Below are 26,836 nucleotides of genomic sequence, written 5' to 3' on the forward strand. Positions count from 1 at the left end.
GGCGTCCAGCAGCATGACTGACAACAGAAACCTCCCGAGGACCTCTGTACGCGGCGAGTCCACCCACCGCCTCTGAAGGAGTTTTTTCCTGAAATAACCTGAGAGAAAAATACCTTTTCTTCTTTTTGGTTAAACTCTTCCCTTTCTTCTTATTCTGTGGAGAAAGAGGAGGAGGAGGATTTTTTTCCTTCTTTTTTTTGTTTTGTTGGGTGAACGTCGAACAAGTTCGTTTATATAAAAAAGAAGAAGAAGAGGGGGGGGGGGGAGAGCAAAACCCACGCGCACAACTCCAGAGGAGCAGCTGACACGTTGTGTTTCTGGTGGAGCTCCGGGACGTTGCGGGTCGGACACAACCGACCGAGAAGAGCCATCCTCCCGGTGTGTGGCGGTTTTGGTCCATGTCTGCAATATCAGAGCCATAAAAGTGTCCCGGAGGAAAGAACCCTCGGAGCGGAGGTAAGACACCACACATGGGCAGGGAGGGAGAGAGTTTATTACGCTTTAATACCAACCACATATGGAGATGGAGAGGTATGAGAGAAAGTGGTCAGGGTTGCAGGCCTCTAGTCACCCGTTCAGTAGCTTTTAATTCTTGTTTTAATTTTTTTTAAATGTGCATTAAGTACTCGTAGAGGTCATGTGGTCTTCTTGAGACTTATTGCAGCTTATTTCCAATGAGGGACAGCTTACTATGCCATAGCATGTACTATCAGTTACATCACTAAAGAGATAAGATTTGTTTTTGTTTGGGGGGGGGGGGTTGTCAAACAAATATTAAATCCATTTACCAAAGCAGGATCATTTCAAACACCTCCCCCAAATCCATTCATTTGTATGCTTTCCAACAACTGTAGGTTACAACTTTGGATTCATGCTGAAGACATGACAAAAATATTGATATCCAAACCAGCTGAAACTCAGGTTTTTAAAAAAATCTCCAAATGTTGTACGAATTTCAACTATTTCTGAATGTTTTGTGCATCCCTGTTTGCTCGGTATTAATTCAGACAGCTGGAGGCGACAACACCTTTCTCACACTTTGAGTTTAAATGCATATTTAAGATGAGCGACAGGAACCCGGCACTCGCTTTATATCAGCATTACATCATCAGACTGCATTTGGTTAGAGGTTATTTCTCGGGATGCAAATTTGATGATGAGTTTGAACATGATCGATTCATAAAAGGTCAGATAACGATTAAAAACTAGCTCATGTAGTTCAAACCTTAAACGATATTCAGTTAAAAGAAAAAACGTAAGAGCATTTTCACATTGGAAATGATAGATCTGTCATTGTTTTGCTTAGAAAAGTACTTTGACGAATGATTTATCAAAATAGTTGCCAATTAACCAGCTAATCGACTAATTGTGGATGCTTTAGTTTTATCTAATTGCATTTATAGGCCCATCGAGGCCCTCGTCAGGGACCCTTGAAGCAGTATTGATTGTGAGATAGCAAAGTTTCTGGAAAGCTCTGTTGAAGAATATTAAATAAAAGATAGAGCCGCAGGATTTTTTTAAAGCTAATTTAGGCGTGTTAAATACCTGAGAAAAAACTCACGTTATAATGAGGCAAAAAGTCATATTACAATCCAACATTACCTCAGATTAGTCCTCCTCATTGATGAGTAAGACTCCCCACGATGACCTCATACAGAGATATAAAATGGATTTCAGAAGCTTAAACAGTAGGACGGGGTAATAATTCATCATCTTTATTGAGATGAAATATCCTGTATTGTTATATCGTTGTTGATAATAACAAGCACGTACTAACTAAAACACCTCAGAGCATTTTTATTCAAATTAGAAAATGCATAAATGTATCACAGAAGTATAAAAAAACATTTGCTTATTCCATATAGACTATTCAACTAATGCATGAGTAAGCATTGTGGTGTATATTTTTCATGGAGATATGCAATGACCCACTGTTTACTGCGGCAGAAAACCTGAGAAAAAGATGTGACTCATCGTATTATATCGTCCCTCTTGCCATCTGCTTTTGAATTTCAAGAAACCACCAGCATCAGCACCTTAAAAAACCTTCCCTCCGAGTGCTGTACGTGGGTTTACCGCCCACTCGCATAGGCAAGTGGACGGTTTGAACACTCCAGCAGTCCCACTCACTCTGACACGAGGTCCGCTCTCGAACGCAGACGTGTAAATCGGACTGAATGCAGTATCTTCAAATAATAATCATCATAATGGCAAATAAGCTCATTTTCCGAGCCGTGATTTGCTTCGTTGCTGTCGTTAATTTCTAATAATATCTTAAGTGGTTCTGCTCATGATTACCCCATGCGGGTCTCCTGGTGACACATTTTTTGGACACATTCTGGTGGAGACAAGTGGGTGTCAGAGAGGGATCCAGGAGAATAAATGTGTTGCGTAAAGGCCTTTTTCGGGGTCCTTCTGTTTAAGCCTTTTCCTCTCGTGAAGCCACTTAAAATGCGAGGCCACATTTAAAAGAGTTGAATTTGTTGCACAGTCGAGCCTGAAAACTGTCCTTTAGTGCAAAAAGAAAAACAAAGTCGTCCGTGGGATGCAGCTGACCGTGTTCAACATGCAGCGTGAAGATCCTTCCCGCTGCCCGGCGCTGCTCGGTCGCAGCAGCCGAGCCGTTTCCCTGAAAGTAAATCCGCTCCTTCTGCATGAAAGAGTCAGAATAGACAACCGAACCAAAATAGCCCCGTAAACACCTCTCTCTTTCCCTCCTCGCTCTTCTGTTTTTCTCTCTTGGTTCTTGTCCTGCACTGTGTCCTTTCCTCCCTCTCTCTCGGTCATGTTATTGACTCTGAGGGTCGTGCTGTTTTTCACTGGAACGTTAGTGTCCAATGAGCAGAGAGAAGTGATTATGCAGTGTGAGAAAGAAGAAGAACAAAGAAAGAAGCTGCACTGGCGTAAAGTAAACTATAGAGAGAGAGAGAGAGAGAGAAGCCATTAAGAGTGTTTCCTGCCTCTTTCTCTCTAACTGCGTCACTCCCCAACAAGGAAATCCCATGTTTACCCCGTCGGTCATGGCCTGACGTCTCAAACTATCGGGTAACACGTCCAAGGGCTCAGCACACAATGACAAAAGAATACCTGTGTGCATGAATGGGCTCCAGAGCGTGAACAGCTGCCCCCCTTTTTCAGATGTTGGAGCTTCAGTTTGCTTTTTGTCGGACGTTCTGCAAGACAGGAGTGATCGCATGGCGGGGAAAAAATGTCCAAAATGTTACACACACATATATACACTACCGTTCAAAATGTTGGGTCACTTAGAAATGTCTTTATTTTTCAAAGAAAAGCACTGTTTTTTCAATAAAGCTAACATTAATCAAAAATACACACTATAACATTGTTAATGTGGTAAATGACTATTCTAGGTGGAAACGTCTGGTTTCTAATGAAATATCTCCAGGTGTATAGAGGCCCATTTCCATCAACTATCACTCCAGTGTTCTAATGGTACATTGTGTTTGCTAATCGCCTTAGAAGACTAATATCTGATTAGAAAACCCTTGTGCAATTATGTTAGCACAGCTGAAAACAGTTATGCTGGTGATATAAGCTATAAAACTGGCCTTCCTTTGAGCTTGAAGTTTGAAGAACAAAATTAATACTTCAAATAGTAATCATTATTTCTAACCTTGTCAATGTCTTGACTATATTTTCTATTCAATTTTCAATTCATTTGATAAATAAAAATGAGTTTTCATGGAAGACACGAAATTGTCTGGATGACCCCAAACTTTGGAACGGTAGTGTACATTACACTTTATTCATTCCGAAAGGGAGTTATTGTGCAACATATCCAACAAAAGAACAATAGAGTACACAAATGAATATTTCTGAACAATATATTAATAAGTTGAGATGAATTCAGTCAAATAAGTAAAGCGAAGTTATTTTGTGCATGATATAAAAAACTTAATAAAAAGTACACGCGCACATCGTATATTGAAAGTAAAACTGCACACTGTTTAGAAAGTAGCATTGCATAATCTTGATGTTATTGTTCTCATGTTCCAGCTGTCCTTTAATGACAGTTTACTGACGTATGAAAGGGGAAATTGATATTTCTGTATAAAACAATCACCTGGCATCTAAAATATATATTGATATATATATATATTTATATATTGAATTGTTCAGACACCAGCAATGCAGACAGTAAGTCAGCCGGCTCGATCAAACTCACGGCGCTGGAGTTGAGGGCTTCGATACATTTGGCCTTTTTGAAATTGACGATGAGTTCAAACACACGCCGCGTGTCCGGCGTTGTGAAATTGTACATTTCTGCAAGTGTTGCGCACTTTGGCGACACCGGTCGCTAACCTCCCGCCGCACGGCGAAGGCCTCTTTGCACACAGCTTATTTTCAGGGTTGTCCCGACCTGTTCGGAGCCGGACGTGAGGCGACATGTTGCTCCAGTTCCCAGTCGCTGAAGGAGGACTGACGTCTGGCTGTGTTGTGAGTGGAGCCCCCGAGGGTGCATCTCAACCACCGCCCGAGTATTCCTACAAGAGGACTCGACCCATGTCATGTTGCACAGCTAAATAAAGTTATCGTGTATTTTCAATTTCAAAAATGATCATAAGACAACCTTTTATTTTTCAAAGTAAGAATATCTGGGCGTAAGAACATGTTGGTTTCCTGTGGCGGGTTAAAAACTCTAAACAAGGTTAATCCATCTGGATACAAGACCAACGACATGCCGTAGTGAACACGCGTCTGTGTTTTGCAGAGGGAGAGAGAGAGAGAGAGAGAGAGAGAGAGATAGGGAGAGAGAGAGGGAGAGAGAGAGGGAGAGAGAGAGAGATAGAGGGAGAGAGAGAGGGAGGGAGAGAGAGAGAGAGAGAGAGAGATAGTGAGAGAGAGATAGAGAGAGGGAGAGATAGAGAGAGAGAGAGAGAGAGACGCCCTCACGGGTTGTCTGGGTGTCCTTCCACACGTCTTTTCTCTGCTTCAAGGAGGCTCCACATCTGAACTGTTGCCTTTCCTCCATGTTTCTCCCACTTCTCCAGCTCTCCTCCTCCTCCTGTGTGTTTAAATCCTCCCTCTCTTTGACCCTCTCTGCCTCCTGCCCTTTTTCTTATTCTTCCTTTCTGAGTGTTTTCACCACATCTCCATGTTTTCTGCCGCTCTTCCACGCCGCGCCGCCCTCATTTCCTCTCCCAGAAACAATGGCGCTTTAAAGAAGCTCAATTTCAAACCAACTGCAGGATCCAGAGAAACGTCGTGGCGGGTTCGGCCCGCCGGACTTTGGCCATCGCCGCTCCTTCTAGGACAAAAGAGGAGTTGGGTGCAGCCATGAAAAGGTTCCTCCAGTTGAATCTGTGAGAGTCTTCCGGTGTCGCTTTATTTAGCCGACTGAGAGGAGGATTGTGATGCGACCGGTGTGTGATTCAAATGAGCCGTATAAAAACAACTCAACTTCTGGGAGACATGAACAGAAGAGAAGGAAACATGTTTCCATTCACTATGTTCTTCTAGCTCTCTGTCTGTCTGTCTATCTGTCTGTGTGTCTGTCTGTCTTTCTTTTGTTTATCTGTCTCTATGTCTGTCTGTCTCTCTGTATGTCTCTCTGTCTCTCTCTCTCTCTGTGTCTGTCTTTCTGTCTGTCTGTCTGCCTGACTGTCTATCTCTCTGTCTGTCTTTCTGTCTGTCTTTCTGTCTGTCTTTATGTCTGTCTCTCTGTCTGTTTTCAGTTGTAATCCCAGCTGGAACAATGATATATGTTGTTTTGAGTTAACAACAGCGCCACATGAATAATTTTCTTTGTCCGTGATGACGCAGTTCGGGATGGAACATTTAATTTCCAGTGTCCTTTTTTGAAACGGGGTCTTTATTGACTTGTTTTCTTGTTTTCCAGCAGCTTGGATCTGCTGCCTGCTGCCTGAATGCGGACGACCCACTGAGCGCTGTTCTCCAGACCGTCGCTTCGGGGGACATCGTCAGATGTGTACCCAGCACTCGAAGCCCCTGGCCTGGCCGCGGGGATGGCAGCCTCTGCCCTGAACCTGAACGGCCTCGGAGTCATGAGCAGGTCGGTGTTTTCCTTTTTCTTTCGCCACATTTTGAGGGCATGTGTTGCTTTTAGGCCGCACCGCTTTCCTCGAGAGTTGGATTGGAAATGCATACTTCAGGAACGTGTTCGGTGGGTATTGTTTGTTGCGGCTGGGAACCCGTTGGACCGGACTTTTAGGATTGCTTTTTATTTCTTATACATTTACAAAACTATTCAATCAGATCACCTCTAATTACTTCTGATTGAATTATGATTCATTTTAATATGTCATACTCGTCTTATGTAAGTGTTTTATATATATACACACTACCAGCGACTGAATGATATTTCTGTGTCTGTGTTTTTTTGTATTACTGGACCATTAAATGCAACACTTAGGATGGTTATAGCCTGAACACACATACATCAAGTAACCCTCTCTTCTCTGCAGCAGTAACCAGTTTCACACCCAGCCCGGCTCCTCTGGTACCAGCTCTCGATCTAGAACCGGTCCAGTGGGCCGACCTGTGCTGCCGGTTCCCGATCGGAGCACCTACCTGCTGGGTGGGGGAGCGCCGGGTGGAGGTCTCTACAGCCCAACCAGCCCCAAGGTAACGACGTCTGAAAACACTGATTATGTTTATTTATAAAAGTTCACCATCCCAAAAATGTGTGTGTTTTATTCACGGGCAACAAACATATCATTGATATTCCACATTATAAGCACATTAGAGTTGGTATTTTCTCTGATTAAGTCATGATCTACCGTGATTCATCCATGATAATCATGCAGTCTAATAATATTAATATTGCTTATAATTAGTTATTAATCAAAGAGTGTAAATAGACACGTCAGAAGCATGAGAGAAGAACTGAAAGAGAAACTAAAATGCAGTCATCTCCCCCCGTGCTTTAAATAGACTGTTCCCCTTTGTTACTGTTTCAATGTTTTTTTAACATTTATGGTCATGTACTTATCTCTTCATGTGATTATCTCTTAATCTAAAATTTCATGATTGTGTTTAATACTGAAGTAACTGGAAATATTAAGGGGACAATTATATTTCTTTGAACTTGTCATTTTGGCAATGGCTCATTTTCTCTAAAATAAATTTAATTTAATAAAATGTTTCCATCCATCCACTCATCCACAATAAAAAAAATAAAAAATAAGATAAAGTCCACATGGTATTTCCACATTCTAATTATCATCTCTTGATGACCCCCCGTCTTGTTTGTGCGTCTGCTCCCAGAGTCCTCGAACCCTGGGTCGAGCCTTCGTCTTCCCCCCGTCGTCTTCCTCGCTCTCCCCCAGCCCCACCCCCCACTCGCGCTCCCCGTCCCCGCGGAGCCCCGAGCTCCTGGGAGTCAACGTGGGCCAGCGGGTCCGACGGCTGAGCTCGCCCGGCGGTGAGGAGAGAGGGGAAGGAGAGGGCCAGGAGGAGAGGGCGGGGGAGACGGCCGAAGGAGAGAGGAGGGAGGAAAGGAGACGCCAGGCGCAGCTGCTGCAGATACACCGAGAGCTGCAGAACGTCGAGGTGATTACGACTCGCTCTCCTCCGTCTTCATCTAGGAATGCTAGAGCCGCGTTGTCACGGGCACGTCAGAACAATGCCGATGGGAACTGTAGTCTCACTCTGCGTCGTTGACCCCAAAAACGCTGCAGTTACTCAATCTGAGAAATCTGAGCAGAGCAAAAGCAGAAGAGGGAGAAAATAACCACGCATTTTTCATGACTATACTTTCTTTTTTATAAAGATGGATAATTGGACTCCCAGTTATGGTCATTTGGAGAAAAATGGGCTTTTAATGTGATATTATCATCTTGAATAATGTTTCTCAGTAGCGTCTCCTGCCGTTATCGTCCATCATCCCGAAACGCAGATTATAATGTCTCCGGTAATCGAGTTTGTGATTCCATGTGACGAGTTAGCTTTTGTTTTTTCTTGGACTGTTTCTATCTCCTAATGTAAATTGATATGCATTGATTAAACTAAAGATAGACCAATACGTGATTATCAGGTTCAGACTACTTGGAATTTAAACCCACGTTTGTACTCTGCAAACTGAAGATACTCTGTTTTTCAGTTTAGTCAATTTAATATCGAGAAACTCTAGAGATGTCCTTCCTTTGTTACTTTTCATCTTCATAACATTAGCAGCAGATTTTGATGATTATTTGAGATTTTCATCGTCACGTAGGTCCACACCAGTTCACCCAAAATATGAACAAATGCACCAAAGTAAATGTGTGTATAGCTAAAACTGCAGTTGCAGTCAAGTCTTTATGTTCTCTGTCTTCCAGGTCAGGGGAAAAGTGGGAATTTTTGAGGCCCATATTTCCGGAATTCGTGCCCAAGTGCTGAACACTGAGCTCCAGCGCAGCCCTCGGTCTCCACGGCGATCGCCCAGCCAAACCCCTTCTCATCCCGGCCAACGAGACGCGGCCCTCGAATGCCCGATGACCCACCCGCGAGAGAGTGGAGCTCTCCGTGTCGTCCAAAATGGAAGAGAAGGGGAGGAAGAAACTACGGAGGGAGGAAGGAAAGAAGATGAAAGGGACAACAACAGTGCTACAAAAACAAACACGGAGAACAAGACACCGATCGGTCGAAATGGCTGCCGTTCGGAAGCAACGGCGCAAACTCCCGGTGTGGACGGAGCGTCCGTCGTTCGGGGTTCCCTTGAGACGTTAAACCCGGATGCAACGACAGAGGGAGAGAAGAAAGGGGGCGGAAAAGACGACGCAGGGGAGGTAGAGAACGGACCAATGTTGGGAGACGAGAGAGAACGGACAGAGAGAGAAGCGAGAGACGAGCGAGAGGACCGGTCGGGTCTTGAGATGCCGCTGCAGGCCGAGGCCGGCGGGTCGGAGGTCAACGCTTCTCCTCTGACCCAAAGCATGGAGACCCTCCCTTCTCCGCCAGACACCGATCCCACCACAAACTGCTCTTCTTGCATGCCTCCCTCCATCCCCGCGGTCATCGTAACCGACCACGGTCTGGAAACTCAGCATCGGAATTCTGAAGGCCCCGGCTCCGACCAGGGACTCGGCTGCAGCCCGAGCCCGGGTTCGAGCCCCGTCCCCGGGCCGAACTTCTCCAGCCACTCCCTCAGGAAGCTGTCGTCCTCCTCGGCCTCCTCGGCCGGCTTCTCCTCGTCCTGGGAGGAGTCGGAGGAGGACATTTCGAGCGATACGGAGAAAGGGGAGCAGCTCCTCGACCCGGCATTGCTCACGTCTCAGCAGAGAGCAGTAAGTGTGTGTGTGTGTGTGTGTGTGTGCGTGTGCGTGTGCGTGGATTGACACATATCCTTCTCAATGGAAAAGGATTGACGTGAAATCACGCGTTGACATTCGTGGCCCCCAGAGGATGAAGCCGTCGGACTCTGGTCATCCCCGGACAGGTCAAATGTTTCATCTATCCTGTGAAATATCTCTCCTTAGATTTAATTAAATTATATTTTATTCGCTAACACGCTGCACTTTGACGGTGGACCTCGGCATGTTTAGAATTTGAAATACTCGGAGAACGTTGACAAAGACGAGTGAGCTGGTGATTTGGCAACCTCTCCAGATCTGGGAAAGAGTCTGTGGGTCTGTTAACAATGGTGCCTCAAAATGTGTGTGTGTGTGTGTGTGTGTTTGTGTATGTGTGTGTGTGTGTGTGTGTGTGTGTTTGTGTGTGTGTGTGTGTGTTCCAATGGGCCTGTGCATGTTGCCGGGTGCTCCTGTGTCAAATTGGCCAGAGCTCGCTGCGAGAGTAATGGTTGACATTCACAGCAACAAAGCTAGCTCTGTGCCCAAACCTGTGTGTGTGTGTGTGTTTGTGTGTGTGTGTGTGTGTGTGTGCAGGAGTGTTATTTGTGTGAGGGTAACGTGAGGGTGTAAGTTTGTGTTTGAGAGAGAGTGAGAGAGAGAGAGAGAGAGAGAACAAGAAAGGGAAAGTGAGAGAATTTGCCAGTCACACACATTTAAGCTTTGCCTGCAATTGGACGACATTCAAAGAGGAGGCTGAGACCTGTGTGTGTGTGTGTGTGTGTGTGTGTGTGTGTGGGTGGATGTGTTTTTTTTGGTCGCCAGGAAGAGTTCACAGGGGCCATTTCACTTCTGCTTTAAAACACGATGTAACGAAGGATTGTATAACTGATTATACGTCAGTGTTTTCTCAAACAACGGCGCAGAGTTTTTTAGGATTTTAAAAATATTTCCGCGCGGCTCGATGAAAGACGGGCTCATCGCGCCGACTTCTTATCAGTTGAACCGCCGTGAATCATCTACGAGCTCCAAAGCTGAGCGGAGGGACCGAATACTCGTCGCCCCTGCAATCAATACAGCGTCTGCATAGCTCCGGACATATTTCGGAGATCTCATCATTCGAAACCAAATATTCCACGTTCGCTGTCTTTGCGAGAGGCAGCGGCGGAAAGAAATTCAATATTCTCTGTTGTGATTCGTAAGACTCCAGGTTCACGTCGTACCCATTTAACCCAACGACCCCGCCCTAAACCAATGCACCCGGCTCTCTCGGGTGACATGGGTCCCGGCCTATTTGTTTAAATGAATTTGGTTCATCGGATTTGAATACTGTTTGTGTTGCTCTTTGCATATTTGCGGTCATCTCTCTATCGCTCAATCCGGGGCGGAGAAGAAAGCCACCGAAGCTGAAGGTGGAAGCCGACTGAGGGACTGAGGGCTAAAAAGTCTGGATTTCCCTCAAAGATGTCGAACGTCATTGGGAGCTCTCGTCATTCGGAGCTCTCGTCGTTCGGAGCTCTCGTCGTTCGGAGCTCTCGTCATTCGGCGCTCTCGTCATTAAACCCTGTCGCAGTTTTGAAGGAAAATAAAAATGTAATGTATGCAGGAGGCGAACACGCGGCGACATACAGCGTGCTAGCTCGTCGCGTGGGAGGTGTGTAGGAAAAGAGGAGAGGAGTGATACTGAGAGAGGAGAGAGCAGACAAGAGCTGGAGAGGAGAGAGAGAGAAGAGAGAGAAGAGAGAGAAGCATGGGAGGATAAGTTGTGACAATGTGCACTGCAGTCCAGCAGGTCCCTTCTTCTCATTGCTATCGACTCTGTTTGTCATGTGACACTGAACACTGCACTTATAAGTGTGGCTCTGGAAATACTGGAGATAAATATATATACGAATATGTACCCCCCCCCACACCTCCACCTCCACCGTAGCCTTAACTCATCGATGCGAGCATGACATTTCAATTTCCACACATGTGCTTCATCAGCTTTTTTTTAGATTATCAACTCTGTTCTTTTTTTTTTTGAAGAGCGTTACACACTTTCTAAGCAAGTAGAGGCTTGAAGCTGAGCAGAGCCATATATAGACGCTGTTTGGCTGATCTCTTGGCTGCCGGGCATCTCTCCAAGCCTGGAAGGCACACATGTACTGACAGTATTCCCTCTAGTAATTTGGCAGAAAAAAAGGGCACCTGCAAGAGATCGGCATCTTTTTTTCTTCTCTTTTTCCTTTTTTTTCTTCGACATTTCAGTTGAGAAGAGTCGGCCAGCGGCAGAGTTTCTTCTTCCCCGAGGTGGAACGCAGTTGTTTGTACTTTTACCTTTAAGCGTCAGCTCCAAGGCCATCAGAGAAGTTCCAAACTAAACAGATTAAACCTCCTGGAGACACTCGAAAATGAACTCTGCCAGGAAGATAATCCAGAGACTTAAAAGGTCTTCAAAACAACGTGCCGAGTAGGATTAACATTTAATATGATGAACATGAAAACAATTCAATCACCTCAATTCCTTAGTTTAACAATCAACCATCAGCTGCAGAAGATCAACGCCTCGCTGATGTGTTAACGGGTGAATTGTTTGACTTGTTTATCAAACTCAAAATGCCAAACATGTGGCATGAGGCTCTCATCTCTCAATTATGACGATTAACTGCTGATTTATCTCACAATGAAAGAAACAAAGAGATCGGAAACTTGTCTTTCATCTTTTATGACATTTTATATTCTCCTAAAAATAAAAGTTTATTTATACTCGCTGCAAAAACTTGGCGGGAGCGCCTCTTAAAACCTGTGCATCTTATCGGAAAAAAACTAAACAAAAACAAAAGCACCATCGTGTTTCAGCCAATCAGAAAGACCGATTAAAAAAAAAAGAAACCCCGAGCTACGAAGCAGAAGCTCCAGCAGAACACGGAGGCCTCGCCACGAGGAACGTGTCTGCACACATCGATATACACTTCTTCATGATATGCATCCATTATAGAAACAGATGTGTCTTTCGGAATGCGGACTGCACCCATGATGAGAAACACACACACACATGCACACACGTGCACACACATCTGCATATAACGCAGACACACCCTCTGCACATAACACAACAGCCACTGTTTCCCTCTAACTGCCATGCTGTCACTAACGTCACACTGACTCGCATCCCTTTTTTTTTATTCGTCCCTTTTCGGGACCCAAACGTGAATCTTCTTCACTTGTTGATCCGACTGAACGAGAGCTCATCTCCAACCGGCGCAACGACAGACTGTTTGTTTTGGACTGGAAGTAAACTCTTTTTTTTCTTCTTTTTTTTTCATGTCCTGAACTGTAACTCGAGTGGATCGGCACACACACACAAGCGCACACACACATACCGAAACACACACACACACACACACCGTGTTTGCACTGCAGTGGAAAATCTTTGCTACCACAGCGGCCGGTTGCCTAGCAACCCTGTGACGTCAAACCGAGTTTCCCTCTCACAGCTGTGTGTGTGTGTGATTGAGAGTCTGCAAGTTTATGGGCGTGTGTCCAACTCTTATTTGTGTGTGTGTGTGTGTGCTTGCTTGTTTTTTTGCGAGAGAGGAAACACTGGTCAATTCTTCATTTGGTGTTTCTGTGAGAGTCTGCTGGTGCATGTGCGTGTTCTAGTCGTCGTCCCCCCCCCCCCCCCCCCCCCGGTTAATGAGAAGTGAGGATCGGCCTGCAGTGAGCGAGGCTGACATTTTGGGGGAAGGGGTGTCTATCTAGTAGCACGGGCTCCAGTGGTGTCACATGGTTTCAGAGCTGTCAGAGACATGCTGGGGGAAGCCTGCTCTCTGCACGCCTGCAACGTAGCTCTTTGTGGTCATGGCGATGTACACGGAACTCTCCGGTTCATCTACTGTGCAGTTTTTTATACACGTAAACACGCGACTCGCTGCCCATGACCTCGGTCGTTCTGCTCGTTAGCGAGCGACAACGCGAGTGCCTCACAGCTGCGGCTGGATCTGGTCAGATGCGCTCGTCGAGGTTCCACACGGCGACCTCCTTATCGCACTTCGTTATGTAGATACTGCAGAACTGAACCGCCACATCACAAACATCTCACCACGTGTTGGTTTTTTTCTTCTTCTTCTTTTAGGCGTCCATTGTTCTCACCTCGATGTAGCCGTCACTTTTTTTTCTGCAAAGCTATATTTCTTTCCACTCGTCAGCCTTGGTTGCCGAGTGATTTATGGTGCACCCTCCAAGCGTCTAACACGCCCGCATCACCCTCCATGCAGATTCTTATTGCCTGCATGCATTTGGTGTGTGTGTGTGTGTGTGTGTGTGTGTGCTTCTAAACTTTGCAGGCTTACGGGAGTAGCACTATTTGTATCTGCAAGGGGACCTTGTGGTGAGTGATATCAGGCTTGTTGTTTCCTAAGCACTTCTCCGTGAGGCCAGCATCAGTGTATCCCCTCCCCCCTCCCGCTGCTGCTGCACACGACACACTCGTAACCCAGAGTTTACCCTCTTCTCGCCGCTCTCCTGCTCGTTCCATTCCTCCCTGTGCATGCAGACGCGCGACATCTCGGTCGCCCTACGTTACACCAACAAAACATTTTTTAAAAAAGTTAACGTCTGTACATTTCCTCGCAGCTGCACGCGCGTCGTTCGTGGCGACGCCCGTTCCAACGGCAGTTTCACAGATCGCCGTGTCGCGTTCACGATGGGATCGGACGGGGCCGACGTAAACTCTTTGCCTCGGGCCTCCTCTGTTGTTTACGGAGGGCAAGGCCTCTTTTCTTTCTTTCTTTTGTTTGTAGTCAGCGGCGGATGTGGAAAATACTGTCGCTGAGGCAAGCGGCAAGCGGCAACCCCCCCCCCCCCCCCCCACACACACACACACACACACACACACACACACACACACTTCCTGTCTGCAAGAAGTTCCTTCTCTTACCATTTCCTCTCTCTCTCTCTCTCTCTCTCAATGGAAACTTTGATGTTTTTCCTGCTCTCCTCTCGTCATCCAGCTGGTCTGGGAATAGAGATAGGAGCGACAGAGAGAGAGCGTTGGAGAGCAACGAGCCAGGAAAAGATGAGAGGCTGACTTTGAGGAAGTTTTAGGCAGAAGCAGAGAGAGAGAGAGAGGATTTTTGTATTATTGTATCCCAGTTTTGGGGTTAATGTCACATTTTTGCTCATTGAAATCTCTTTTTGTTTGTTATCAGTTTAAGTCCATTATAACAAATGAAACAAAACAACAAAATACCTTACAAATAAACCCAGGTGACGGACTCGTGAGCTCTGAGGGATTATTTCCCGGTGGAAAATAGTGCACGTACGGACATGGACACACACTGAAACACGGCAGTGGCGATACCAAATGAAGGCTTCGTGATTTGTTTAGACGGATGATCTAGGAAAAACTCATTTAAATGACTTTTCATACTGGACAGGAGTAAAGAGCAACAAATGACTTCTGTAGAGGGACGACTGTCTCCAAGAAGACTTAACTGGAGACTGATGATACGCATCGACCACCCAAACTGAAGTCTAGAACATTATTTTTAAAACAGTAGTATATTCCCCTAATTTAGATCAAGCGCTCTGATTGGCTGGCTGGATTCAGCTGTAAAAACAGGGCACTTTTTTTCTTCTGCACTCTTTTGAGCATCCTAACCTCACAGCTGAAAGTAGCACATTCCTAAAATGTTTCCACAACTGCTAACATATATATATATATTTTACACAAATCACCCCTTTTCGCAACATTTTTTTAAAAACTTTCCACGAGTGTCTGTTCTCGACATGTCTCAAGTTCAAAGGTTTCATTTTCACGGCCCTCTCCTCCTCACCAGCATTTAGGAGTCCACACACTTGCACGACTGCAATCTGAGTGGCTCTGAAAAATAAATGGCGGAAGAACAAAAAGAAGGACGAGTTAATAGTTTGGGACTTTAAACAAAAGTCGATTTGTTTTAATCTGAAAGTGAGGACATTTATTTTGGTAACGTGACGACATTTACTTTGCCGTAGTCGTCCAGCCAGCTGTGAAATTACTGTTTCACCATCTTTGAATCCAGATGTATTTAACATAATTATTATTAGGACGTTTATTTTTCGTCTGCTGCTCGCGTTGGAACTTCTGTCAAAATCTTTGAAACAAAACTCAAAAGTATATAAGAGTCGGAAGAGAAGAAACCGGGTATGACATGTAAACGCTTTGTAATCGGTGTGCGTTCAAACTCACACACACACACACACACACACACACACACACACACACACACACACACACACACACACAGAGCTTCATCTGTCTTTTGAATGCTTTGACCTTTGTGGAAATTTGCGTGTCCTGATTATGTTAGTCCCCTGTTTTGCCAATCAAATGATGCGCAATTGTTTTATCTACACACACACATAAACACACACACACACACACACATGTGTAAATCGCGTGGGGCAAACATAGAAAGAGGAGCCTCTGAGCCCGAGTTGCTTCGTTCCTTAAAAGCGGCGCAGGAGAGCGGAGCCGGTCGACAGAAAGCCACGATGTGGTCCGCGTGGCCGTGCTCGGCGTGGAGTGTTGTCGTGTCAGTGGGAGCCATCTTCATCATTTCCTTCATCTTCCTCCGCACCAACCGCCGCCCTCAGGTACTGTCGCCCGATGCGGAGCGGAGCGTCGCCGTGGTTTTCCGGAGGCTTTTCCTCCCTGGATTTACTTCTTGTTTAGGGATGTTTGACAGCTCTGCTTTCACGACTTTTGATTTAATTGAGCAATAATATATCCGGTAATAGGTGTAGTCGTTTTTTATTTCATTACACATAAATCAAACTTCTCCTCCTCGTTGTATTTTAATGTCTCGAGCTCCTAAATCGACACACTTTGACGACGTCTGTTATTACTCACACATGAGATAGACCAGAGCTTTTCTTCTTTTCTCTCTTTGTCTCTTGCCCTCTGCAACTCACACACACACACAGACACACACACAGACACACACACACGCGCGCCGGTTGTAAGTGGGCAACGTGGGAGATGGATGACAGTGAGTTGACCGGCCCTGGCTGCGGACCAAGCTGTAGTCTGATACTCTTGTGCTCTCTGCTAACTGGACAAAGATGGGAGAAACAGTTGAGAAGGGGGTTCAACATGAGGTCTGGCTTCTTCTGGTGGCCTGGAAAGTTTCATCTGTATTGAGTTCATCTTTCAGTAGAAGCCAGGAAGATCGACTGACAAGTGGATCAGAGAGCAAGAAGACATTATAACAGAGAGTTTGATCTCGACCTCCGTTTGAAGACCTTCACAGTGACACATGGAGATTACTGTTCTGTCCTTCTCCAAGAATGACAGCAAAGCTTCACTTTAAAAAGTTGCATCTTCCATCATTGTGTTTTTGAACAGAATCATGTCACCTTTTTTTTGGACCAAGAAATAAATTCAGTAGACTTCTCGAGATATTGAACTTCGGGACCAAACTTTCCGGATGTTGCACCTTCAAAAGGCAAATGGCAATAATCCTGATTATGTCCTCTGTGACAGTCATTCACCATGTGATCTGTGTGTGTGTGTGTGTGTGTGTGTGTGTGTGTGTGTGTGAGAGAGAGTGTGTTTTTGACTTTTTTCAGAGTTTCTCTCTCTCTCCTTCAGTGGTGCAGAGAAAAAAACCTTCATGTGACTCTTCACCTCCTCAGACAGAAAGAGAGAGAGAAAGAGAGAGAGAGAGAGTGTGTGTTTCTGAAGGTGTGTGTGTTTGTGTGTATGTGTAACCATAGATAGTCATAATATCAGCTGATGGATTTTTTTTTCATCAGGTCCAGATTCTGTGACATGGGTTAAATATCTCCTTCTATGGTCCTCTTCTCTCTTATCTCATCCGTCCTCCTCCTCTCATCTCTCCTCTTCTCTGGTTATATGTAGACATCATATTACTTCTCCTGGTATTTACATTTATGTGGTACCTTTATATGGAATTTCAGTACCACACAATATGCCTATCACTAACCGGATGATTTAGGAGGAGTTGTATTCGTACATCCATCATAAAGAAAAGTTGAGCGTTGTTCAAACCCACAGAACCAAACATCTGGAGTGTTTCCATCTGATGTAACGCTGCAGGCACATTGTCACACTCACAGGATCAATTAGGAGAATTAAGAAAAGTATTTGGTGTATTAGCTCGTCTCCATATCTAAACTTGTCATGCACTTATTCAGTAAACATTAGAGGTTAACATATAGTTTAGAGAGTTCACCAGTCAGATGTTAATGTGTGAGGAAAGTCAGCCGACTGCACTGGACTTGAATCCGTCTGAAAAGAACTCGCAGTGTGTGTGTTTGTCTGCATGTGTCCCAGTTTGTCAATGAGTTTGTTTGTTTGTGTGTGTTTGTGTGTGTGTGTGTGTGTGTGTGTGTTAGTGCGTGTGGCAGGATTCCCGCAGTTCAATGCCTCTGCCAGGGACAGGGAGAGCCCTTGGATAAAGTGTGTGTGTGTGTGTGTGTGTTTGTGTTACCAGGGGAAACCCCGGCTTGATCCTTCAGAGTTTCCTTAAAATGTCCTAAAACAGCGGAGAGAAAGAGAGAAAAAGAGCGGGGAGTGTCAGGGATGCCCTACAGCCCACAGTGTGTGTGTGTGTGTGTGTGTGTTACCAGAGTAAACCCCGGCCTGATCCTTCAGAGTTTAGTTGAAATGTCCTAAAACAGCGGAGAAAAAAAGAAAAAAGAAGAGCGGCCCAAAGTGTGTGTGTCTGTTTGTGTCTGTGGTGTGTGTGTGTGTTACAGGGTAAACCCCGGCCTGATCCTTCAGAGTTTAGATTAAATGTCCTAAAACAGCGGAGAAAAAAAAAAAAGAAGAGCGGCCCAAAGTGTGTGCGTGTGTCTCTGTGTGTGTGTGTGTGTGTGTGTGTGTGTGTGTGTGTGTGCGTGTGCGTGCATGTTTTAAAGACTTACGGCTATTGAACAAAAAAGCGCTGTGTCAGCCAGAACTTGATCTCTGGGTGATTTTAAAGCGCCATCTTGCGAGAGCGAGCGCTTAGGGCGCCTCAGATCATCTTTCAAGTTCACACCATCGTCACATGTCAGTTTAGTCTGAACACGTTTATGGACCAACGATACGTAAACATCTGAAACTAGAACGGGCACTCGGTAGAGCGCATACCTTCGCATATCACAAGATTGGGCATTGAATTATGAACAATTTGGCATTAGTTGCATGCCAATTGCATAGAAATTGGCCGCGCTATGGTAAAAAGAATATTTTGACCTTTTCATGACTTTGACCCGTTCGATCCCAAAATCTAATCAAATGGTCCCCGGATAATAACCAATCATCCCACCAAATTTCATGCGATTCGGTTTAATACTTTTTTACTTTTGCGAATAACACGCATGCAAATAAATAAATACACGGCGATCAAAACATAACCTTCCGCATTTTTAATGCGAAGGTAATGAAAACATAGAAAGCGCCTCGTTGGTGAAACCTTATTCTGGAGCATCATCACTTTGTGCCTTGTTTGTGTTTTGCAGAACAAGTCTTGGAAGAAGATCAAGAACATGGTCCACTGGTCCCCGTTCGTCATGTCCTTCAAGAAGAAATATCCCTGGGTACAACTGGCTGGGCATGCAGGTATGTGGGACACACACACACACACACACACACAAGAAGATGTGAGGCAATACATTGGTCTGTCTTTGTTCATGTGTGTGTGTGTGTGCTTGGATGGTTAGCAACGGGGGTTTGAAATTTGTGCGATGCTCGGTGTCACGGCAGTTAGAGCTACACCCGGGGGACTGTTTCACTGTAACACCTCCGCAGCTGCTTCACAGTCGTTGTGTGTCCTCTCACAGGGAGCTTCAAGGCGGGGGCCAACGGACGCATCTTAAAAGTAAGACGCTCCTCACACCGATCTCACCTTGTCCGTCGTTGGAGGAGAAGTTGATGTTCGTGGTTTGGGTTCAATGAGGCGCCACATGTTGTTGATTCTGAATCAGTGAAACTCTGGGTGTAAAATGATGGAGTGCACACAGGGGAGGACATTTACATATTTTTTAGGGGGCAGTTTTTGCCCCCACTGAGTGAAATCCAGGGGCATTTGAAAATAAATTGGGGGCACTTTTTAAATAACATTTAACCTTTGTTCAAAACTAATAAATATACTTATTTAGGCTTACAGTATATGAGCAATTGTCATAAAAATGGCAATTATAAGACTATTAGGCAATAATAAGACTATTAGGCAATAATAAGACTATTAGGCATTAGTCTACAGACTCAAACTGTTTTCTTAGATATTTTCTTTAACCAAAAAAAACTGAAATCAGACTCATATTTAATTGTATTCTTATTTTTTGTGTTTATTTATTGTTATTATAATTAAAAAATTATAACTTCTTAAATTTTTATAATAAAAAAATATATTTATTGATTTTTGTGTGTGTATTTACCTAGTTCAGGCAACACAGACAGGACAGACACACCAAAAAACAAAATGCTATTAAATTATCATTATTATTAGAAGAAATTATGGGGGCATTGTTTGCCTCGCCAAGTGATATCAGGGGGGAAATTCTCTGTATTCGGGGGCAGTTTTGCCCTTTGCCCTTGTGTATTTGCACACATACCGATATATCTGATATCAGGTATGCTGACGATCTATTTTAAAGACGTTTCTAATTCTCGTTTAAGTTTTGACTAATTTGTCGCTGGATTAAAAAACAATGTATCCTTGAATTATAATTGTGTATAATAAGTGTCATCCCCATTGAAGTGACGATGGCTCTCCTCCCCTCTAGAAACACTGTGACTCTGAGCAGCGCTGCTTGTCCCTCCTCATGAGGGACGTGCTGCGTCCGTACGTCCCCGGTTACCATGGCGACGTGGAGAAGGACGGACAGAAATACAACCAGATGGAGGATCTGCTGGCCGAGTTTGACTTCCCGTGCGTGATGGACTGCAAGATGGGCGTGAGGTGAGGACGGGCCTCGGGTCTCTCCGGGTTGCCGGTTGCTTTGGATCGGTTCCATTGGTTCCCTCAGAAAACTCAAACCTTTAAAGAGTCGGCGGCCATCTTTGTTGTCGAAGCTGCTTTTCTGCTTCTGGTCGTCGCTGCGTTTCCAGATCTGAGCGCCAAGCAGCTGAAGAGTCGTCTTCTTCACACCTCGTCCTCCTACTCCTCTGTGCTCACGGCTGTCACCTCCTCCTCCTCTCCCTCCCTCTTCTTCTTCTTCTTTTTGTTGTTGTTGTTCTTTTTAAAATTTGTGTTATTCTTTTTTTTCTTTTTTCTTCTTCTTCTTGTTCTTGTTGTACTTCATCTTCTTGTTCTTGTTCTTCATCTTCTTGTTCTTCTTCTTATTCTTGTTGTACTTCTTGTTCTTGTTGTACTTCATCTTCATCTTCTTGTTATTCATCTTCTTGTTCTTCTTATTCTTGTTGTACTTCTTGTTCTTCCTCATATTCAACTTCTTGTTCTTCCTCTTCTTCATTTTATTCTTGTTCTTGTTGTACTTCATCTTCTTGTTCTTCTTATTCTTGTTGTACTTCTTGTTCTTCCTCATATTCATCTTCTTGTTCTTCTTCATCTTTTTCTTCTTGTTCTTGTTGTACTTCTTGTTCTTCTTCTTGTTCTAGTTCTTCTTCATCTTCTTGTTCTTCTTCATCTTCTAGTTCTTCTTCATCTTCTAGTTCTTGTTCTTCTTCTTGTTCTAGTTCTTCTTCATCTTCTTGTTCTAGTTCTTCTTGTTCTTCATTCTTCTTCTTCTTCGCCACTCAACACTCCTCCGTTTTCTTTTTCCCCCTTCAGGACCTACCTTGAGGAAGAGCTGACCAAGGCTCGTAAGAAACCGTCCCCGAGACCCGACATGTACCAGAAGATGATCGAGGTGGATCCTGACGCGCCCACGCCGGAGGAGGTCCTCCAGAAGGTGGTGACCAAGCCCAGATACATGCAGTGGAGGGAGACCATCAGCTCCACAGCCACCCTGGGATTTAGGATAGAGGGAGTCAAGGTAAGACCCACACAGAGAAAGGTGTGCGTGTGTGTGTGTGTGTGTGTCTGTGTGTGTGTGTGTTTGTGGGAGGGGGGCCTTCCTTCCTTCTTTTCTTCCAGTCTTCTGTCTGTGTGTGTGTGTGTGTGTGTGTGGGGGGGGGGGTCCTTCAAGGTCATGATCTAACTTCCTGTTATGAACAGAAACTTCCTCTGAAGTATACGTGTGTGCATGTGATCCTTTTGTCACACACGAGGCCTGTCCGTGGCAGCTCTCTATGCCTTGGCATCTGGCACTGACACTGTAAAAAACACACTCTCACACACTCTCACACACCCACACACACACACACACACACACACAAATCTCTGCTGTCTTTATTTGAGGGTCGTGGCTATATAAGGACATTTGCGGCCCGCCCGGTGGTCTGTTGCCATGACACTGAGGGTTATCCCCAGAAACAGAAATGCGTGAGTGTGTGTGTGAGTGTGTGTGAAGGAGTAAAAAGTGTGGATGTGCAATTCACGCGGTTCATGTGCAGTTCAACCGTGTTTTGTAAATATACACCTGTGAACATGAGTCTATTATATATATCGTATGACCTCGTATGTATGTGAAAAGTGTAATTAGGTGTGTGTGTGTGTGTGTGTGTGTGTGTGAAAGAGAAAGAAAGAGACCTAGCTGTAAGACATGAACCGTACAGAGAAATGTACCATTGCTGCTATTCTGGAAGCTGCTTAACTATTGCAACTTCCTGGTCGGTCAAGTGATGCCACGAGGCCCCAAAATACTTACATATATATCCATATATATTTAACTTAAATCAACCCTTAAATACCCGTATTCAAATCATTAGGTCCTCAAAGTGGTGAAATACACTGACAGTATCCAGCGTTGTTTTCCGTGGGTCCAGTGATGCAAAACAACGCTTGAAGATCTCACAGTAATTTTCATCTTCATGACTTTTGTTACTTAAAAAATAAAAGTTTTGGCTTCATGCACCATTTAGAAACGTCCTTATGAATTGAAGGGGGCGTGGCCTCCAGCGCTGTATCCAGTTCTCTTTACACATCAATGTACTATTGTTACTACTGTACATGCACGACCGGTTGGAATACTCCTCCCAGTGCTGCTACGACTTCTCGGGGAGTAAATTAAATGCGCTCTGCTAGTTTGCTGTATTATTTCCTTTTTGTGACACTTACTCAAAAAAGTAACTCTGGGACGCTGCGGTGGCTATTTTGGGCTATTTTTTTGGTATAAAACAAACGTTTCTTCTTTCTGTGGCTCTGCTTGGCAAAACACCACAAAAGACGTTTCCCTGCTTTAACTCACGGCTAAATCTCTAAAAATATCTTCCCTTCCTTTCCTCCCCTCATTGTTTGTTCTGCTTTTCTTGTCCGTCGGCTCCTCGCTTCCCGCCCTCCTGCTCCTCCCATCGCCACAAGAAGTCTGGATGTGGATAAACTAAATAGAAACCTTTATTCATGTCTATTTACTTTGGTTGCTCGTAGAAAACCAAGAAACATTCCCACACGTACACTAATTTACCTCTGCACCTTTTCTTCTGCACACTTACAGACACACACACACACACACACACACACACACACACACACATACATACAGCATATAGGCAATACATGGTGAATTAAGAGGATTGGTTCAGGTGGTCTTGACTACAACGGTGACTACCAGTATAAATAAACCTAACATTAAGCTCCTCTCCCCTCCTCTCCCCTCCTCTTCTTTCCTCTCCTCTCTACCCTCTCCTCTCCTCCTCTCCTCTCCTCTACTCTCCACTGCTCTCCTCTCCTCTCTACCCTCTCATCACCTCTCCTCTCCTTTCCTATCCTCTCTACCCTCTCCTCTCCTCTCCTTTCCTCTCCTCTCCTCTCCTCCCTTCTCCTCTCCTTTCCTCTCCTCTCTACCCTCTCATCACCTCTCCTCTCCTCCCTTCTCCTCTCCTCTCCTCTTCTCCTCTCTAGAAGGAGGACGGGACAGTGAACAGAGATTTTAAGAAGACAAGGACAAGAGACCAAGTTACCGCAGCCTTCCATGACTTTGTCAAAGGAAACAAGGAAATACTGGTGAGTGCATTTGTAGTGTGTGTGTGTGTGTGTGTGTGTGTGTGTGTGCGTCAATAGCGTTGCTCACTGAACGGAAAAGGAAACCACCAGAGGAATTCAATTTCAAGTTTTCCGGTGATGCTGACTGGAGGTCACGGGGTGAAGGAGGGATTTTTAAGCTGATATTCAAAAGTTTGACAGCAACGATGTGATTGGCTTAAGGGAACTAGTGCAGAATGTGGTTGGTTAATTTAATAGTGAACGCCCCACAATCAGATGATAATCTAACGTGTGTGTGTGAGAGAGAGAGAGAGAGAGGGGGCAAAACTGTGTGAACAAAAATTAAAAAGCTTGTGTGTTTTTTCTCTCTCTTCCCAGAGCATGTATCTAACCAGGCTGAAGGAGATCAGAGACACTCTGGAGATCTCCCCATTCTTCAAAACCCACGAGGTAACGTGTGTGCATCGCTGCAACTGGTGTGTGTTGTCGTACCGGGCTCAGTTCAGGATGTGGGAATGTCCACGTCTTCAAAACAGCCTTTGAATTAAGTCCCAATTAACGAAATGACTTAACGCACTTGTGTCGAACACAAGGCCCGCCGGCCGATTCTGGCCCGCCACGTCATTTTATGTGGCCCCCTGACGGTTTGAAAGAAAATATGATCACCCTTTCTTAAAGAAATGTAAGAAAAATATCATGGGCTTTTATTTTGAAGGTTTCAAATTAAATGGATTTACGTTATAACATTAGAGAAATGTTCTTATGCACAATATTTCTACACTCAAATAAACAATAATCAAATGCAAAGTGAGTTATTTAACAATATGTTCGGCAGTAGTTTATACGTTTACATGTTTCAGTGACACCGGCCCTTTAAGAGGGCAGCCATGAGGCTGACGTGGCCCATGGTGAACATGAGTTTGACAACCCTGACTTAACGTGTGACTTAAAGTCCTGGTTAATGTGCACTTTGTGTCACCGTGCATTTAAATTGTAATTTATTTATAACTTAATTAAGTGTTATTTAGTAAACCTAACTGACTCGGGCGAACACACCAGTGCACGCTCAGCGTAACACGTGCACACGCTCCGTTTCACACACACACACACACACACAAACAAACTAACACACAGGCAGACATGAATGCGAGACGTTGTTTCAAGAGTTCGTAACAAAACAGGAAGTGAGAGCACAAACACAAAAGTAATGTCGTGTTTTCCTGTTTTCCCGGCCGTCCCATTGTCTCGCCGTGTCTCCGCAGGTGATCGGCAGCTCCCTGTTGTTCGTTCACGACAGTAAGGGGAGGGCCAAGATCTGGATGATTGACTTTGGGAAAACCACGCCCCTCTCCGACGGGGACGAGCTGACGCACCGAGCGCTGTGGGTCGAGGGCAACAGGGAAGACGGTTACCTCTTTGGACTCGATAGCTTGTCGGACATCGTTCTCACCATGTTGAACTCGGAGACTTGAGGTCTGAGGGGCTCAAAAAGAAGAAAAAAATCCAAGTGAACGTTTGGACACGCGCGTCCTCCACTTCCATTCGTTCTTCCTGTCTCCCGGGAACACTTCCTCAATAATTCCTTGACGCTTGTCCTCGCGACATAACCACGTAACAACGCACGGCCAAATCCAACTTTGCTTTTAATATATTTCGCGGATTTTTAGGTTCTTTCTCATTCCCGATTTTATTCCTACCTTTTTACTGAAAGGAAAAAACTGCAGATTCATCCAAACTGAAGTAGAAATAATATTTAATATTTTTTGTTATAAAACAGATTCTATAAAAAAGACAAAACAGTGATGTGCTTGTTTGTCTAAATATTTATCCGTTGTGTCTGTGGCTCTCAGGCCCCCCGAGCCCATTGGTAAATTATTTAAAGATGGATTATGAATACACAAAATCATTTTCTAAAACAGCTGGGCACTGTTGTTTTTGGCAAATAATAGGAGGAAATACTGTGTTTTGTTTCGGAGCATTTTCAGAATACATGTCTGGAGTGCTCGTGAACTTTTGGGATCGACTTAAAAAAAGAGGGGGATTTGTTGATATAAAAAATAAAGATATAAAGAAGATATCTACAGAATTATCACTTAAAGCCACTGTGTGGAATTTTAACATTTGATGATAAATAAAAAGACACTTTCAGGGCGGCAGGTGGAAAACCATGGAGCGTTTTTTTTTTATCACAGAATAAGAGCTAACATTAACACACACCATGAACTGTATGCTACCTAATAGTTAGGTTAAAAAAATATGCAACATCTTACCCTAAATCAAAATATTACCGGGTATCCAGCACAAGTCACCACGATGAGACAAAACTTAAAGTCCGAAAGCTTAGATTGAAAATCCTCTGAGGCGAATTTGTAATTTGTGATATTTGGCTGTATAAACTGAATAGAATTGAAAACACTTCGGCAGAAAGCTGCTAAATCGTTCCGCCTGTCTGTTCGGGTCCTGAAGACGACGTCATCACGTCAGCATTGTACATGTCGTGGCTTTAAAACATGTTGAAGCGTCCATATTTGACTTTGCAGCTCTCGTTGAACAGTTGTACTCATTTGTAGCGTCGGTTTATCTCCGTTAAAACACAGTTAGATTGCATATCTTCTCATCTGAATTTTATTTGGATTTTTTTCTCTTTTTGACCACAATTTCCGCACCTTGACCCTTTTCTTTTCATAATAATCTGCACGTGATACTATTTCCACTGCTAGAGGTTGAGTGTGTTTACAGTGGAAAACAAAACTAGTCTTTTAGCGGTTTTTAACCTCAGTTTAATAAGTCGTACTAAGAATTCAGACACTGTAAGTTGGACAGCGAGGTTTTTTGGTGGCGGTCATGTTTCCTCCTCAATAACCTGGCAGTTATGTAGAGCTAAATTATTCAGGTCAGTGTAGTTTCACTATGTTATGGAGGGTATTGTTTCATATGTAACATATTTGCAGCCAACATGGCGTCCATGGTACCTGCCTGGACAAAACACTTCCCACCCTTTCTCACACTTGGGATTGTTCACAATGTACAGTGAGATGTTTGATGTAGATTTTTTTTGGTAACATTATTTTTAGTGTACTGAAATCCTGTGGAACACTTACAGCCATGAACAATCGTATTTAAGCTTTACAGTGCCTTGACGTTACGAAGCCAAGTCAGACAACAGAAAACGTGTTCCTATTTTAAATGTTAAGGCGGACTTCTAGTCCTAACTGTTTCAGCGCGTAGTCTCGGGTGCATGTTTATTATCCTCTTAAAGTTTGGGCTTAATTTGTATTTCATCCTGTTTTTATTTATAACATTATGTTTTGTTTTGTGAATGGAATACTGTGACATATTGAATTTTGGGCTATTCTGTTGCTTCGTCTTCAAGCATGTGGGACAGTATCTGAGTGAAAGTCAAACAAAACATTGGATGTGTCGATAGAAAAGATGGAAAATTATTACCATTTATTGAAATGGAGGAATGCAAGCAGTCATTTAGATAAAGTGGTGGGGCGGATAAAGCAGAAAAACACATGTAATGTAACCGGTTCTTGATGAACAATAAAAAACTAAATAGTG

General features: G+C 44.3%; 1 protein-coding gene across 3 annotated transcripts; it reads left to right on the forward strand.

Annotated features, from left to right (window-relative positions):
* Window positions 1-26,836, forward strand: itpkb (inositol-trisphosphate 3-kinase B). 3 transcript variants are annotated; one of them, XM_056428601.1, is made up of 12 exons: window positions 1-456; window positions 5,861-6,034; window positions 6,447-6,606; window positions 7,249-7,533; window positions 8,301-9,248; window positions 18,747-18,846; window positions 19,068-19,105; window positions 20,013-20,188; window positions 21,020-21,224; window positions 23,192-23,293; window positions 23,651-23,722; window positions 24,535-26,836. In XM_056428601.1, the coding sequence occupies exons 2-12, from the start codon at window positions 5,988-5,990 to the stop codon at window positions 24,742-24,744; spliced, it is 2,343 nt and encodes a 780-aa protein (XP_056284576.1). In that variant the 5' UTR covers window positions 1-456; window positions 5,861-5,987; the 3' UTR covers window positions 24,745-26,836. The 3 variants fall into 3 exon arrangements, with proteins under 3 accessions (XP_056284576.1, XP_056284578.1, XP_056284577.1); XM_056428603.1 differs by having other exon boundaries at window positions 6,450-6,606; XM_056428602.1 differs by having other exon boundaries at window positions 5,864-6,034.

The sequence above is a fragment of the Pseudoliparis swirei genome, chromosome 12 (genome assembly GCF_029220125.1).
Source record: "Pseudoliparis swirei isolate HS2019 ecotype Mariana Trench chromosome 12, NWPU_hadal_v1, whole genome shotgun sequence".
In the NCBI taxonomy this organism is placed as follows: domain Eukaryota; kingdom Metazoa; phylum Chordata; class Actinopteri; order Perciformes; family Liparidae; genus Pseudoliparis; species Pseudoliparis swirei.

Excerpts from the sequence above, each read along its gene's own strand:
- itpkb (XM_056428601.1), top strand. The coding sequence starts at position 5,988 with ATGGCAGCCTCTGCCCTGAACCTGAACGGCCTCGGAGTCATGAGCAG. Across the intron at positions 6,607-7,248 it reads ACAGCCCAACCAGCCCCAAG|AGTCCTCGAACCCTGGGTCG; the intron begins GTAACGACGTCT and ends GTCTGCTCCCAG. Across the intron at positions 20,189-21,019 it reads GACTGCAAGATGGGCGTGAG|GACCTACCTTGAGGAAGAGC; the intron begins GTGAGGACGGGC and ends TTCCCCCTTCAG.